General features: G+C 37.2%; 1 protein-coding gene across 1 annotated transcript in view; it reads right to left on the reverse strand.

Annotated features, from left to right (window-relative positions):
• Window positions 1-18,518, reverse strand: part of CMTR1 (cap methyltransferase 1) — a 2,799,821-nt gene that overhangs the window by 2,268,036 nt on the left and 513,267 nt on the right. The window contains exon 6 of the mRNA XM_044060367.1: window positions 3,182-3,253. Within this exon, the coding sequence (XP_043916302.1) occupies window positions 3,182-3,253 (72 nt within the window). The remainder of the gene's footprint in view (window positions 1-3,181; window positions 3,254-18,518) is intronic.

The following is an 18,518-nucleotide window of genomic DNA, read 5'->3' on the forward strand; positions in this document are numbered from 1 at the left end:
TGGGGACATCACTTTCCCCAAAGAGGATGATGATGCATTTTCTTGTATTCACTCTACATACCCATACATGTTCTCTATTCTTCAGCTACTGGCATTTTTTTTTCTCCTTTTATCACCCCCACCACTAACCCTCTTCTCATGCCTAATATAAAAACACATTTACATTTTGATTTTATCCTATCAATTTTTTCAGCATACATCATCTTCATTCCAGGCCCCTCGGACCCACAATTCTCAAACACCAGTTTGCATTTCTCAGGAAGAGCCTTTCCTTTGATTTTCATATATAACAGCTCTTCCTTTCCACCTTCTTTAGTCTCATTCCAACTGTATTTTCCAGCACAGTATCACATTAGTTTGTCCATTTATGATCATAACTTCACACCATTACGTTTTTAAACTGTATTTAGTTCTGTGTTTTTATGACCTTCTCTTCTCCTCTTTATTCCTGTTCCTCAGATACATGTTCACACTTTCCTTCTTTATGGAAACATTTAAATCAAACACAAAAGAGAAACATACACACAAGGGATATCAGACACCATTAATAAAACACGCCGATTTAAATTGTAAGAACCATAACTGTGGAAGTATTCATGCTCAGTCATTGCCTCTGGCATACTGAAAAACTCCTCTTCACTCTATGGTAGGGTGATCTCAGGATTGGTGCACACAAGTACTATGGTGTGTGGGTGCATGACACAGTCCCCTAAAACACATCCAAGAGTGCAGTGGAGCAAACGCCCCCCAGCTAAAATGCTTAGATGTTCACAAGTTTCAGAATTCACTGCCTTTTGTATGCATATCGATTTATATTTCAGAATGTCTGGGCTCACGGTATCAGCTCTCACAATTTTGATATGGAAGACCTGAATACTCAACACCCTTACCTTTTCAACTAATTTCTTTAACATTCTCTACTCCTATCCCAATTGCTTCTCTCTTTTCACTATTCACATTCAGTCTCCTTTTAGCACACACTAACAGTCTGTCTGTCACATCTGGAAAGGACAAAAAAAAGCTGCAAAATATTAAATTTATTCTTACATGTTACAAGCCACTTAACCTCGAGTATCTATATCTCTGTTAAGATTCATATTTTAAGGTCTTTTGCCGATGTTCCATATTAATTTCCTTCTCTTCTACATAAAAAGGCTGGTAACTTTACGAAGCTCACAATCTTACCTTTTATTAGATGTAGCCAGCTGGAGTCGTCCTCAATCAAGACCATCAAAGTAACAACAAGTTAAGGCACTACCTTTCAGACTGCAAGTACTAAATTAAATGAATGACATCCCATACTAGAAATGATCCTTTCCTTCATTACAAAAGCTTTTTGTCTCTCTCAGTCACTACTGTCCAACATTCTCCAATTTCTTACCAAGACATTCTTTTTTGTTTTAATCCCTCCTTCCAACTTCACCAGTTTCTTATTTTCTAAAAGGAACTGTGGAAGTATATTCATGTGTTAGGTTACCTACAGTTCTACTTACTATACCTCATGCATGCTACCATACTGATGGGCCTTTGTATATAAATTTAATATGAACCTTTTGCATAAACTGCAGGTAACCCATTATACTATCTACTCAATGTTCACTTGATCTACCTACTCCTTAAAAAACACAGTATAACCACACCACCACCATCCAGGTACCTGTTGTATCTATTTTCCTAGTCAGGTCTTCACTCCATGTCTGCCAATAGGACATGTCCCCTTGTATAGTCTTGCTACTATTTCTGTATGAGACATTATACTACTACTACTCTCCATCTTCAGTAGCTCAATTCCTTGCCACACAAACCCCTTTTTCTTCTCTACTTTATTTTTCAACTGCCCTTACTCTTTCCCCTCTGCTTCTTGTCATTTGTTTTTGTAATTACCTATGGTCATTCTTTAACCCCAACTTTGTATGCTGCTCTCTCTCTCTACAAACATATGGAGCTTTGTCTTATCTCTATGCCTCACAGTCTTTCAAATGCCCTAATATTTGATCATCCTTCCACAAGAACACATATATATTTCCCTTCTTTCGCCCCACAGACATCACACATGGAACTATCTCATATCCACAACCCTTTTACTTACTCTGCCTCCTTGAAATTACAGACTACTTTACATTAATATGTTAAACAAAGAATTCCAGGCAGTCTCAAACCAAATTACTTAAGTTCCCTTCCATTTTATAGAAGTATACACTTCTACCAGACTTGTGTAACCATTCAAAGTTTGCATCTATTTTATCCTAAATTTACCATTCCTACTTTTGTATTTCAGTTACATAATAAAGCATTTATACGTAGACTAAGGAATCTTTTTATCACTTCAAACCTGGTTCTACACTTTTGTGCTGTTCCACAGTTCCCTGTCTATCAAGTCTCTTCCCAACTCTACCAGCTTGAAATTCCCATCCTTGTATTTCGAATGTGTGTAATCTGCTGCCCATTTCCTTACTGGTTCAGCATTTCTCCATTAACTTCAACTCCTTTTCTACAACCTCCCTTCTTGTACTTCCATCTGTTCACCTTCTTTTCAACTACTAAACTCTACATACCTTCTGCTGTCATCACTGCCAGGATTCTTTTTTTCACCTTTCTTTTACAGGTTTGCAGCTTATTACTAGGAAACTGACCTAGGTGACCAATGAGACAATTAGACAATACATCACATCAGTTCTGTAAATGAATCAGCTCCTCTGATCAGAGTCATAGTATATTCTCGGAGAGAGACTATGCAAATACACAGCCAATCAAGGTAGAATTTAAAGGTGGCTAATGCACAGTTTTGTTTGATATGCAAGGGAAGCCTACTCCATAGCTACATGACACGTTGAGTAATAGATCACTCTAGCAGGTCCCACTTCTGTTATTACAAAGACAGATTTTGGAGCAGATATATGTAGTATAACCTATGTATTTAAAGTGATAAAGCTTTAATAGGAAGGCTAAGTACAAGTCATCACAAAGAAACCTGCATGAAACAGGGAAGAAATATAGGGTTTTTTTCTAGGTGCTTTTTTCCTTTTCTTTTTGTGATCATGAAGCTTACCCCTAATGTGAGAAAAGAACAGAATACAAAGAAAGGTTGTATCACCACTGTGCATGTATGTGTATAAGACAGAGATCAAGACAAAGATGGTGACAATGAAGCATAAATCTTATACAAAAATGATGTTCTTACCTTGCACATTAGAAGATTACTCAAAAGCTCCTCAGTACAGAATTCTGTTTCATCATCAATCTTCATTCTCCTCTAGAAACAGCATAGTAAATAATATGAGAGTAATCTGATACTTAATTGTCATACAGCACAAATATAAGCACTGCATTCTTTTCATTTCCATCTCTTAAACAGGAGGCAGGTCTAGCTTACTGGACCCTACACAATCAGCATTTGGCCTGGTCAGCAAAAAATACAGAACATTAATAAAAATCATATATACAATATGAGTACAGATAAGAGAGGTATTTATATAATGAGAAAGTGAGTAGAGCAAGAAGCAAATACATATGCAGAACATCTGTAGTGTGTTTTATATTAAATGTCACCATAACATCCAATACAATTACATGATGTGCATGTTGATTTGAATGAAGAGGAAGCAATTTCATACAAAAATGTTAAGAAAACAATTCACACAAAAAGTTGTATATGAACATGCAATGTTTTCAGCAGAGATGGAGAAGCAATGCTGAAAACAGAACAGACACACAACAGCAAAGCTTTACGTGTTGTAAGCTGTAAGAAAAAAGCAATTTACTATAAACTGAAATTAATTTCATAGGTCTACGCAGCCTAATGTTTTCTGATTTGAAGTGTTTTTCTTTTTTTTTCTTTTTCTATAAAAACATTTTTATTTTGCTACAAATGATGTGGAATCTCTTGCATACTAGGGGACAATGGCATAGCATATATAAAGGAAATTATTGTCCTTTTCAAGTGACCTAATACTTCAATAAATTGTATTTTACTTTATTAAATTATCAAGACACAGGTACGCACACGCACTAACAGAAAAACTATAGTAATTTTTCATGCATTACACATTGCATTATATTTTTCCTTATAGCAACCACCATTCACTCCAACACTACATAAATTGCTTCATTCCTGCCTTCTCATAAACCTCACTTTTCCTGTTGAACATTATCTGGCACATATCACATTTTCACAAATTCCAATTATTTATATATAATTTACTTATTTCCTTTTCTAAAAATTTCAATTACATTTTTATCTCTAGCAATATTCAATATTTCAGTTACTGGTGGGTTTAGATTTTGATTTTCAAGTAATTTTGCCAGCCAACAGCATTAATGAGACCCTACTATGTCTAAGCAATCCAGATCCTCTGCCCTAGCTCAAAAGAATAATTTCCTTAGTTATAGCCATTTACTCCCCTGACATCTCTGACAGAGTACTCTGTAGGGTAGTTTTAAAATCTACCAAATCCAGAAGGCAATGTAGTACGAACAGCACTAAAACCATCCACGAAAAATTTCCTACTGTGAGGATCCAGCTAGCACACGGAATATTTAAAATAAATACTCTTTATTAAACATCTCTGGCAGGGAAGGAAACCTCTAACCTGCAGTCCCATTCTGTTACCTTCCCTCTCTGGTTATTTGCTCCCAATATGTTGGCACCTTTGCCACTTCTCAAGTAAACTACTGCCTATTTTCTGTTCCCCTACTGGTTTTGAAATGTTGACAAGGCAGGTATCATGAGCCAGAATCACTGTGCCAAAAAAAAAACTGTGTTAACTGAATATCTTTAAATGTTAATCTACGCTTGTACCACTCTGAAATATCAGCAATTAAAAAAAACTTTTAAAAAGTCAGTGCTTCAGTTAATCCTTGGTGTCGCTATTCTGTGCCTGCTGAGAGACTGAACAATACTTGCAGAAATAGGAAATGCCTACATCAAAATCATCATAAGAAGAAAATGGAAAGAATTTCCTTCCCAGAGGCAGTGACCTCATGTCTGTATAATTTTGACTGTTTTAACTGCTGAAACAATTTACAACTTAGCAATAACCACTTTCAGTTAATAAAATAAGGGTAAGACTTAACTTTGTAGTTCTGAAATTAACTATTTAATAAAGTACAGTTTTGTACCTACCATAAATGTAGATGTTCGAAGATCCACATTGCTGCAGTCCTTACACTTGGGTAGTCCGCTGTCCTCGGTCGGCCCGAATATCAAAGTATAAGGCTGACGTCGGTCAAGGCGCATTTGACTGACATCAGGACGTCAGGGTACAAATGCGCATGACCGACGTCATATCCTCAGTCTTTTCTTGCCCCAGATGTCAGAAGACCCTAAAAATAAAGGTCAAAAACCAAAAGACAGCAAACCAACAACCAACCATCCTAGCACTAAAAATATGTACAATATATACAATAAACAATATACACCCAAATGACCACCCAACCCACACAACCGCCTCTAACCACAGAGGGGAAGGAGGGAGGGTAAATTGGACTGCAGCAATGTGGATCTTCGAACATCTACATTTATGGTAGGTACAAAACTGTACTATGTTCTTCATCTCACATTGCTGCAGTCCTTACACTTGGGTAGAATCCCAAAGCAGAGGAAAAGGGAGGATGGCCAAATTATAAGGAAGCAGGAGCTGCCAAAATGCCCTGCAAAACAGCAGTGGCAAAACCAGCCCTGGATTTAGAGTAAAGTGGTAGGTGATAATGCCTGGAAAAGGTATGCACTGAACTCCAAGTAGCTGCCTCCAAAATATCCTTAGTTGCCACCCCTCTCAAGAAAGCTGTTGAAGTGGCAGTAGCCCTAGTGGAATGAGGCCTAATCCCAGCTGGAACTTCCTTGCCATGATGGGAATAACAGAAAGCAATGCAAAACCCAATCCACTTAGAAATAGTTTGTTTTGACACAGGCTTGCCCTGAGAACTCAAAGCAAAAGAAACAAATAACTGCTGAGACTGCCTGAACCCTTTAGTTCTGTCCAAATAATAACGCAACTGCCTGTGTACATCTAAAGTGTGCAAAATCTTTTCCTCTTTATTTTGGGGATTTGCATAAAAGGTAGGCAAATGAATAGTTTGGTTTAAAGCCACACTAGAAACCACTTTAGGCATAAAGGAAGGATTAGTACGTAAAGATACCCTATCCTTATGGAAAATCAAGAAAGGTTCAACTGCCATAAGGGCCTGCAACTCAGAAACCCTTCTTGCAGAGGTAATAGCCAACAAAAAGCAGTCTTCCATGATAAAACTTTAATTCAGCAGTAGCTGCAGGCTCAAAAGGTTGTAGAGTGAGTTTCTCCAACACAAAATTGAGATCCCAAGCAGGAGTAGGAGCTCTTCGTGGGGTCTTATATTCTTTGCCCCTCTAAGAAATTGCTTGAACAAAGGATGAGAAAACAATGGTGGGTCACAATCATAGTGAGCCGAAATTGCTGCAGCATGAACCTTAATAGAAGAGAAGGACAAACCTTTGTCCAGTAACTCAGTAAGATATCGAAGAGCCACACTCAAATTAGGCTCAGAAACATCAAAATCCTTTGCTGCACTCCAAAATAAAAATCTCTTCCATTTTTCTGCGTACACTTTCCTTGTACTAGGCCTTCTAGCTTCCAAAATAACATTCAAAACTTGTTGTGGAAGTGGAGGCCCATTATGGTTCAAAACAGAATATGCCAGGCTGTTAGGTGCAGAGAATGAAGCTTGACATTGAGCAAATGACTGTCCTCTTGAGACAACAGGTGTGGAATCGTAGGCAAAGGCCATGGAGGCTTCCGTACCAGGCTCCTCAGTAATGGGTACCAATGCTGTCGAGGCCAATCTGGAGCTATTAAAATCATCCTTGGTTTGTCTTGTCTGGCCTTTAGTAGTACCTTTGGGAGGAGAGGCAGAGGCGGAAAGGCATACACATGAAGATTGCTCCAATTGAAAGAAAGAGCATCCACTCTCCAAGCTGTGGGATGAAACCTTTTTGTGCAAAACTTTGGCAGCTGGTGGTTTACTGGGGAAGCGAACAGATCTATGTCTGGAGTTCCCCATGACACTGTCAATTTCTGAAATACATGAGGATCCAATTTCCACTCGTGGGGATCCATAATTTGTCTGCTCAACACATCTGCTAAGGAGTTCTGTGCTCCCGGCAGAAACCTTGCCTGAAGATGTAGCTGTAAACTGAGAGCAGTCTCCCACAAAATCATCGCTTGCCTGCATAGAGGATAAGAATGTGTTCCGCCTTGCTTGTTGATGTACCACATGACAGTTGTGTTGTCTGTTAGAATCAACACCTGCCCTGGAAGAAGGAAATCCTTGAAGGCTATTAATGCAAACTGGACTGCTAACATCTCTTTCAAGTTGATATGTAGATGTTGTAGTCTGGCAGGCCACTTGTCTTGTATCCACTTTCCATTCAGATGAGCTCCCCAAGCTTTGTCTGAGGCATCTGTCGTTAGAATCTGACTCGCCTCTGGCCGGGTCACAGAGAGTCCCTTGTTTAGGTGACATTCCTGAGCCCACCACAAAAATTCCTTTTGAATGCAAGGTATTATTGAATGACAGTGTCCAAATCCTGGCAGTGCTGTGTCCATACATTTTTGAGATACCATTGTAGCTTCCTCATATGCAGTTTGGCATTGGGAAGCACCAGAATACAAGATGCCATGAACCCTAAGGCTTGAAGGACTGTCCTTGCAGTCAGCCCGGACTGATGAGACAACTGATGAAAGTAAAGGGAAAGATTCTTTTGTTTGTCCGGGGTCAAAAAAGGCCATCTGGGATGCTGTATTCAGTCTCACACCCAGAAAGCACATGTCTTGAGAGGGTACTAGACTGGACTTTATTTCGCTCACAGAATACCCCAGGCATCTTAGCACTGCTATCACATAATCCAAATGATGAAGAAGCTCGTCCCTTCCTTGAGCCAGAATTAGGCAATCGTCCAAATAGGGATAAATCTGTATTCCTTTTAACCTGAGGAAAGCTATCACTGGAGCCAGAACCTTCGTGAACACTCTGGGCGCAGTAGATAAGCCAAAGGGCAATGCAGAGAACTGATAATGAGAAGTCCCAGCTCGAAAACGCAGATACTTCCTGCAACTCAGTCTGATAGGAACATGAAGATAAGCCTCCTTGAGATCTAAAGTTACCATCCAATGATCTTTGCCCAGCAGAGGTAAAAGCTGCTGTAGCGTCAACATTTTGAACTTGGGAATGTCCAGATAAGTGTTGAGGATAGATAAATCCAAAATTGGTCTCCACGTGTCCCCTTTCTTTGGTACTAGGAACAGGCGAGAATAAAATCCTAGGCCCACTTCTGGCATAGGGACCGGCTGAATGGCCCCTAGCTGGAGTAACAGAGAAATTTGCTTGTGAGCCTCTATTCTTTGTGGAGGAGGAACGTCTGGCATGCCTTTGAAAGGAGGCAAGGTATGGAAATAAAACCTGTAACCTTGGTGTATGATATCCAATACCCATTTGTCTTGGGTAATTAAACTCCAATTTTCTTTGAAAAGTGCCAACCTTCCTCCCAAAGGTGCTGCCAGACGAGAAGGCTCTGGCAGCTGAAAAGGTAGGTCATTGGGTCTGTTTACGAAAGGACTGACCCCTGCCCTCACCTGAAGACTGTGCAGGAGAACTCCCTGTTCGAGGCCTGAAAGAACCCTGTGCTATGCCCCTACCACGTCTAGATCTACCCCTAGACTGGGAATCAGAAGGAGGATACATCCACCCCTTAGTAGGCCAATTTCTACTAAACTTTGGAGGCTGAACCTGCAAAAAATCTTTAACAGTCTGCATAGACTTAGCCTTGTCTTCCATTTTCTTTAAAACAGTCTCAACAGGAGAACCAAACAACACATCAGATTGTAAAGGAGCATCTAAAATCCTTGTTTTAACATGGTCAGATAAATTCTGATCCCTCAGCCAGGCGTGCCTGCGAAGAACTGACCCAGTGGCAGCCACCCTAGACAAGGCCTGTACAGCATCAAAACCACATTGCAAAGAATGCTTACCCACCTGTTCAGAAACATGTACTAAATCTTGCAACTCTTTACAATCAACACCTTCCGCCAGAGCATCAACCTTAGACTTCAATTGTGAAAGGAGATAGTTTTGGTATTTTAACATGTGAAACTGGCAATTCAAAGCCCTCATAGCTAGAGTGGAAGAAGTATAAACTTTCTTTCCCCATCTATCCAAAGCTTTGGCCTCTTTGTCTGAAGGAACCGGATTCTTGACAACAGAAGCCTTAACACCTTTAGGGCCCTGACTAACAGTTTCTGGGTCTGCCCTAGGACTCTTAAAAAGATACTTATGAGCTTCAGGCACCCTGTAATACCTATCAGGTTTAACAGGAGCAGGAGGCAAAGAATCAGGATTAAGTGAAGCCTCTGCAAAAACATCTTCCACCACATCTAAAACAGGAGGTATAGCCAAAGGCCTATGCTGGGGTAAAAACAAAAATTCCCTAAGCCTTTTCCTGGAATCAGAGAAGTCCTGGCCTTCCCACTTAAAATGCTCCCTCATAGAATGAAGAGTTTCTGAAAAAAAAATCCTCAGGAGGAGAAGCAGAAGGAGTAGAATCATCCACATCAGAGTCAGAATAATGAGAATACTCCTGCAAGTCTTCAGCCGAAGACTCTGAAACATCCGAAGCCTGCTCAAAACTCCCTGGCTCAGGCTCCACCCTAGGTCTCTTATCAGGAGGGGGCAAAGAACCCCTAATCAAAGTAATCAAATCTTCTGCCATTTTAAGCATATGCTTCTTGGGCACAGTTCCTGAAGAACTAGGGGTGACACCAACTGAAGCTAAACCTGGCCTGCCCCTGGGAGAAGCCTTGGCAACAGAAGGAGAAGGCCTAACCACCTTAGGAAGGGAGGGGAGTAAAGTAACCTGAGAAGCCCCTTCAGCCTGACCTGTCTCCTGAGAGGCCACATCCTGCAATAACAAAGTCTCTCCCTGGGAACCCAAAGAAATCTCCGGTGGAACCACCGGCTCCACCGACACCTCTAAAGAACCGGCGTCCGGTACAGACGGTTCTTCCAGCCTAGGCTTGACTGCTTTGTCCTTGCGCTTCTTCGAAGAAGCGGGCGTCGGAGCATCCGACGGCATTTTATAATTGCACCGCTTCCCAAAGACTAACCTGGCACAATCCAACCTTCTCTTTATAGTGCGTTTATTAAATCTAGCACAAGAGCGACAGCCAACAACGTCGTGCTCAGGCCCTAAACAAGGAATACACAAAGTATGATAATCTCTATGCGGTATCTGTTTCCCACAAGAAATGTAATTATTCACTTTTTCTGACATCCGGTAAACCACTGAGGCAAGAAAAACTAAAATATTTACCAACGGGGTACTTAGCCAACTTTGACTCGGTCTGAAACTTCGAAAACGAAAAATCTCAGAACGCCAACCGGCACTTGCAATGCTGCTTCTGCATCGGACCATGCGGCAAAAAAGACTGAGGATATGACGTCGGTCATGCGCATTTGTACCCTGACGTCCTGATGTCAGTCAAATGCGCCTTGACCGACGTCAGCCTTATACTTTGATATTCGGGCCGACCGAGGACAGCGGACTACCCAAGTGTAAGGACTGCAGCAATGTGAGATGAAGAACATCCTTTATTTCAGTTTATCTGTACAAGAGTATACACTTTCTGTGTGCTTAGTTTACAGCGAGCGTTGTATAATTTAGGTACTGCACAAATCAAAATGTGTTAAAACTGTGTACGGGTAATTGTACAGAACTGGTGAAATATTAACTGCTGACAGCCATCGTTTGAGGTGATAGTGCCTACAGCTACCATTAGTAAGTGTAACATGGCTGGCTTACTTTAAGAGAGTTCAGTAACTGTGATCCCTGGTGTGTCAGACGGCTCTGGCTGGTGGCAGCATGCTAACATTCAGGGAGGTGTGGTGGCAATGCAAAGGTATTAGCTTTTCCTGGAAATCTGTGTGTGTGCGCTCACATGTAAAAACTATAAAATAGCATAAGCAAAGACATAGCTGCTGTTACATTCTAGTCTAACAAATTTTAAGGATTTTTTTTTTTCAAGAACACCAAGTATTTAACAAACAAACAAACTTAAAGTATGCCTCTGTTAAATACAGAATGAGTTTCTGGTGAGACAAGATATATGAAGGCATTACAAAGCCTACTGTTAATAATATTAAAAAAAGGAATATATAAAGGTGATGGAAAACAAAAATAGAACAAAGTTATTAGGATATTATAACTAAGACTGACAATACAGCAGATAGTGAACAAAAGGACTTGAAGGCAAAATCAAAAAGGTGTATCTTAATAAATAGTTACCCTGATTATAGAAAGAAAAAAAGAGGGAAATAAGTAGAAAAGCTGGGGTGAAATCTCTTGGTGGACAAGTGATTAGCAGGAGGTGCATAAAATGGACACACATAAAAAGTAATTTCTTTCAGCTTTTCAGTTAGGGGTCGCCACAGCGGAACTGTGGTCTGCTAATGATTGGCAGTGGATTTTTATGGTGCTGAGGTGCCAGCCCGACGCCCAACCTTCAAAGAAGGCACACCCATTCATGCACGCACCTACCTGCGTGTCTTTAAACATCACTCGACCATGGGGAGTACATGCAGACTCCATACAGAAGGCGCTCCATCCGAGAATCGAACGGGAGACCCTCTTGTTGTGAGGCAACAATGCTAACTGCTACACCACCGCGGCATCTATAAAATGGACACACATAAGGGAAAAAGTAAAGTTATAGGACAAAAAAATAGCAAAAATGAGCAGGAAACAAATATATATGAAATAAGAAAATAACGTACTATTTTAATTTTTTAAGTTGTTTGTTACTGAATAAAATTATTTTACATACAAAATGTTTCAGTTACTAGAAGGAGTCTATTACTATAAGTCACTGAGCACATATTGAATATGGTTGATCCTGGGAAGCCAGTTTTCAAAAGTCTTCTCTCTAGCGATGCAGTGGGAAGCTAATTTGGTTGTGGCAGGTACTGGTTATAGTCACAAATCCAACGAAGACAAACCTCCAAAAAGACGAACCAGTGACCCAAAAGTCTCAATACCACGAACACTTTATTATGATCCTCTCTTAAAGTGCGATAAATCCACATACACTTTTCGTTGCAACACGTAACGCTAACTTCTTCAGAAGACAAAACATGTGTTTAATTATACAAGGTACTTGTATAGTAGCCTTGTATTAAATCATCAACAATTAATCAGTTAATTTATTTAATTATATAAAATAAAATAAAATAATATAATATAATTAATTTACTAGAATCGGACCCCCATAACTTAAAACTATAGGTATAGCAAAAATAAATACATAAATATATCATACTTTAAATGTTACTACTATCAACTCATTATAGCATTTTAACCTACAAGATTATAAACCTATAAAGGAACGACACTTACACTATTACCTTAAAATACCATCAGTTCACATTACTTGTTTAATAATCATGTTTTTAAAATATATATATATATATATATATATATATATATATATATATATATATATATATATACCCTCACCATATAAATGAATTTATTTAAGAGTATTATTTAATTCTTAAAACATAAAAATATTGTTAAAAATATATACTTTAAACCGTGTATGTCAATTCATTATACTATATAAATTTAATGCTTTTAATAAATATTTATAAATAACATAATTATAAATATTTGTATATAAATATAACCATACAAAAATAATAACTGTTTAATACTTATTTAAAAACATCTAAAAACATTATAAAATTATGTATGTATATATATATATATATATATATATATATATATATATATATATATATATAAATGCATAAATATAGGTAAATATAATTAAGTATCAATAACTGGAATGTACTAAAAAAAACAACGACTGTATGTAAATAATGTAACATATATATTAAAACTGAATAACTAGCAAATTATCTATAGTATTATGATTCGAACAGGTCACTAATTACCTCTCCAAATTCTTAAGCCTTAAAATACATTTAATAGAGGTCATTTCATTAATACCAGGAAACTGATTGGCATTCGTTTTCAATTGCCATATAAGCTCTTTTCTATCCAACTTTAGTGGCTCATAACCTCCCCTAGGGTCATCAGATACCTGGTCAATTGCTTTAAATTTAAAGAAATGACCCTCATTTGCATGGCAATGCCTAGCAAGTGCATTTTCTAACTTCACCTTATTAATACTGTATATATGTTCGTAAATCCTTTCGTGTAACTTTCTATCAGTTTTACCAATATAGAAGGCTGCACACTTTACACATTTAGCCATATACACTAATTGTCGGCTACTACAATTAAATCTATTCTTAATTCTGTAAGTATAATTCCTTATTGTAAAGGTGCAGCCTTCTTCAACAAACTTACAATAGTTACACATATTACATTTAAACATTCCAGCATTTACTGGTAAATTGCAGTTCTTAATTTGCAAAAATTTCTTTGAAATTCAACCCTCTTTTATAAATTACCCTTGGTTTATCAGGCAATAGACATCTCAAATTGCTGTCCGTGGCTAATAAATGCCAATTTTTAAATAAAATATTTTTGATGTCTTGAGCATCTAAATTAAAACAAGTAATGAAACTACACAAGTACGGTAACCTAATTTCACTTGGTGCTTCTACACTTGGGTGATTACTTTCTACCACAGACCCCCCCCCCCCCAACAGGGGAATGTACATACGTCCCCATCTTTTATTCTTAACCTCTGTGGCAATTTCACGAATAAGTTCATTAAGGTACCCTCTCTGCAGGAAAAATCTTTCCAATTAAGTTACATTCTTCAAGAAAATCAGTGTCTCTTGTTATCATCCTAGCCGCCCTAACCAATTGGCCTTTAATGACCGCTTTTTTCTGGTGGGTAGGGTGGCTACTTGAAAAATGTAAAAACATATTCGAATATGTCTCCTTCCTATAAATAGTAGACATATACCTTTTGTTGACGTAATCTTTTTTCAAGTCAACATCCAAGTAGTTAATAGAATCTTTACTAAATTTAAATGTGAATTCTAAAAAGTTGGTGCTATTATTAAAAACTGCCATCATTTGATCAATCCCATCCTGTACGTCTTCATACAACATAAAAATATCATCGAGGAACCGAGTGTAAAATGCTACCTTATCTTTAATTCTTTCATTTTTCAGTACAGTGTTCCTCTCCCAAAATGCCATCACAAGATTAGCGATACTGGCACCGCATGGGGACCCCATTGCCACCCCAATCCTCTGGTGAAAGATTTCTTTATTAAATAATATAAAATTATAGGAAAGAACTGTATCTATAAGTTCACTCACTAGCTGGATTTCACTAAGGGGCGCTCCTAGGAGCCTCAACATGTCAGTAACCCATTCTATCGCTTTATCATGTGGAATACATGAATAAAGGTCCTTAACGTCGACAGTAATAAAAAATCCAGTAGTAGAAAACTGTAAGCCATCAATAGACTTAAGAAAAGACCATGAATCTTTAGAAATCTGTCTTTCCATTTTAATATATTTCTGCAAGATTTTATCTATCACTTTTGAACAAGTATAAGTCATACTATTTCTACCATCCACTAAAGGCCTCATAGGTGGATTATGTAAATCTTTGTGGACCTTTGGGATCCCGAACAATACTGGTATTTTAACACTTGGTTGCTGGAGGTAATTGTACATATCATTATTAATCCTACCTTCAATGTACAATTCTTCATACAGAGATCTAATCCTACTATGTGCCAAATTCATTTCATTCTGTGATGATTTTGAGTAGGTGTCACTGTCCAAAATTATTGTCATTTTTTCAACATAATCACTGTTAAACATTATGGCTAGCCCTCCACCTTTATCCGGCTTCATTACACGTATAGGGGCTTGTTTTAATAAGTTTATTAATTCCTTTTCTTCTCTTGTCATGTTATAATTATATCTATTTTTTACATCCTTCAAATTCCACAAATCCATTTACATGATTTTTTCAAATAATAACAATGAAGGATGAAGAGGAGGGTTATAAACACTAGAGACAAAAAAGTCGGACTTCTCACTAAAATCGCCCCCCATCAGAAACAACAAATTGAGTTTTCTAATAAACAATTTCAAGTCGATTAAAGTGTGGGCTATATTAAAAGTAGTTGATGGTACAAAAGTATAACCCCTACTCAACAATTCCACCGTGTCATTACAGATAGCAAGGCTAGTGTAATTAAAGATCTTAAAATCAGCTTTAGAATTAGTAACAACAGTACATTTAGGATAGTCATTTAATGGACACATTGGTAGCGACACATCAGCTACCACCTCTTCCTCCTGTTCCTCGTAACTCTCTTGTTCTGTGGTGTCGAACTCGAGGCTTGCCCTTGAAAATTTTGATTCCCCACATTTTTCATTTTGTTTAATGTCCCATTGTTCCTATTTAGGTTATCAGTAGCTCTCGAATTAGCCTGGGCATTACAGTTCGACTGTTGCACCAACCTCTCACTTCTCCTAACATTGTTATCAGCATTGGGTGTTGATTCAAACTGGGGGGTTACCCCAGTTTCAGTTTGCTGCACATTAGAACCACCTTCCATTTCACATTGTCGCTCAGAGATCTGTACATTACTAAAATTACTAGGAGTTACTCTAAATGGTTGAGGGGGGTGGGGGTAAGCTTTACCCTCACAATAGTCTTTCAGATCTCTATTTATCTTCTTAGTTTTTGTAACATTCATTTTGGATAGGTGATTATCAATACTTATGAAACATCTATCATATTCAAATTGATAGCTTACAAAATTAATGTCAGTTTTGATAGAATTATCCAAAATTTCAATTTCTCCAAGTAAAGCGTCAACCATCTCTTGATAATGTACACAAAACACTTCCAGCAACTCTATGCCATGCTTGTCAAACAATGCAATAAGTGCAGCATGGAACGGTGAGCCTTCTATCAGGCCCGAAGGAAATTGCCAGTGCCTTAAGCCTTTAGGGACAATTTTTAATTTAATACACTCACGGAAATACGCTATTTCCAACTGCAATTTCCGCACTTTAAAAAGTTTCTCGTCGAACAAATTCAATTTAGAGCTAATGTCGTTTCTTAACTCCTGCTCTGTAAGTAAACTGCTACTCGGTTGTAGTCCAGTAAAAGAAAAAGACCTGTGTACCCAAGTAGAAAGAGGTTCTCTACCCTGCATTCCTGTAATCTGCGGTCCAGCCCCTGCCTGGATTACCTCTCTGGTCTCCTTGTGCTTCCACTCTATTCAGGCACTGAGACGTACCTAAATTAGTCATCAGGACTGTTGACGCTGGAACCCCTTCGGGTCTCTGAACAACTACCGGCGTCGCAGCTTGTGGAGTCCGATCCGCTTCATCCATCCGTTGCGATAGTCTATCGACCTTCTGTGTAAGCAACTCGATTAAGGCAGTAAGGTTCCCTTCACCTTCGTTTAGATCCAAAGTGGAAGTTGAGGCACTAGCGGGTACTGAATCAATGAAAACAACTTCTAATCACAAATCCAACAAAGACAAACCTCCAAAAAGACGGACCAGTGACCCAAAAGTCTCAATACCATGAACACTTTATTATGATCCTCTCTTAAAGTGCGATAAATCCACATACACTTTTCGTTGCAACACGTAACGCTAACTTCTTCAGAAGACAAAACATGTGTTTAATTATACAAGGTACTTATATAGTAGCCTTGTATTAAATCATCAACAATTAATCAATCAGTTAATTTATTTAATTATATAAAATAAAATAAAATAATATAATTAATTTACTAGAATCGGACCCCCATAACTTAAAACTATAGGTATAGCAAAAATAAATACATAAATATACCATACTTTAAATGTTACTACTATCAACTCATTATAGCATTTTAACCTACAAGATTATAAACCTATACAGGAACGACACTTACACTATTACCTTAAAATACCATCAGTTCACATTACTTGTTTAATAATCATGTTTTTTAAAGAGCTTATATGGCAATTGAAAACGAATGCCAATCAGTTTCCTGGTATTAATGAAATGACCTCTATTAAATGTATTTTAAGGCTTAAGAATTTGGAGAAGTAATTAGTGACCTGTTCAAATCATAATACTATAGATAAGAATTTGCTAGTTATTCAGTTTTAATATATGTGTTGCATTATTTACATACAGTTGTTGGCTTTTTAGTACATTCCAGTTATTGATACTTAATTATATTTACCTATATTTACGCATTTTTATATATATATATATATATATATATACATAATTTTATAATGTTTTTAGATGTTTTTAAATAAGTATTAAACAGTTATTATTTTTGTATGGTTATATTTATATATAAATATTTATAATTATGTTATTTATAAATATTTATTAAAAGCATTAAATTTATATAGTATAATGAATTGACATACAAGGTTTAAAGTATATATTTTTAACAATACTTTTATGTTTTAAGAATTAAATAATACTCTTAAATAAATTCATTTATATGGTAAGGGTATATATATATATATATATATATATATATATATTTTTTTTTTAAAAAACATGATTATTAAACAAGTAATGTGAACCGATGGTATTTTAAGGTAATAGTGTAAGTGTCGTTCCTGTATAGGTTTATAATCTTGTAGGTTAAAATGCTATAATGATTTGATAGTAGTAATATTTAAAGTATGATATATTTATGTATTTATTTTTGCTATACCTATAGTTTTAAGTTATGGGGGTCCGATTCTAGTAAATTAATTATATTATATTATTTTATTTTATATAATTAAATGAATTAACTGATTGATTAATTGTTGATGATTTAATACAAGGCTACTATATAAGTACCTTGTATAATTAAACACATGTTATGTCTTCTGAAGAAGTTAGCGTTACGTGTTGCAACGAAAAGTGTATGTGGATTTATCGCACTTTAAGAGAGGATCATAATAAAGTGTTCGTGATATTGAGACTTTTGGGTCACTGGTTCGTCTTTTTGGAGGTACTGGTTATAGCCCAAAGCAGCTGTGTTGATTTTTCATACTGAGAGCACATGCTTTCATATTTGCATGTCGCAATAATCGGCAAGTTCTACTGGCACAGCTCAAAAGGTGCATTAGGGATCTTCTATTTTTATCATCAGTTTGCTTCAATTAAGAATGGAGACCATAAATGTATGTGTAAAACCTCAGCTGATAAGCCATGATCATTGCATTTTATCATCTTCTCAACTACAACCCAGTTTGGGAATTAGGCACAAGAGGATATATGGCCATCTTGTCATATTACCACACCATCACACACCTCAAGAATATATATGTGTGTGTGTGTGTCCGCGTGCATTGAGGAAGACTGAGGTGATATCTTCTACACAGTGAATACATAAATTAAATGCAAAGTAGAAAACACAGAACAGTCTGCACCTTATTTCTTTTTGCGTAAAAACAAGCGTCACCAACAAGTCTGCCTTTCAGTCTAGACTTGAAAATCACTCTTTTTTTTATTTTATTAAACATGAAACAT

The sequence above is a fragment of the Protopterus annectens genome, chromosome 1.part0 (assembly GCF_019279795.1).
Source record: "Protopterus annectens isolate FY-2018-M chromosome 1.part0, PAN1.0, whole genome shotgun sequence".
NCBI classification, from domain to species: Eukaryota; Metazoa; Chordata; order Ceratodontiformes; family Protopteridae; genus Protopterus; species Protopterus annectens.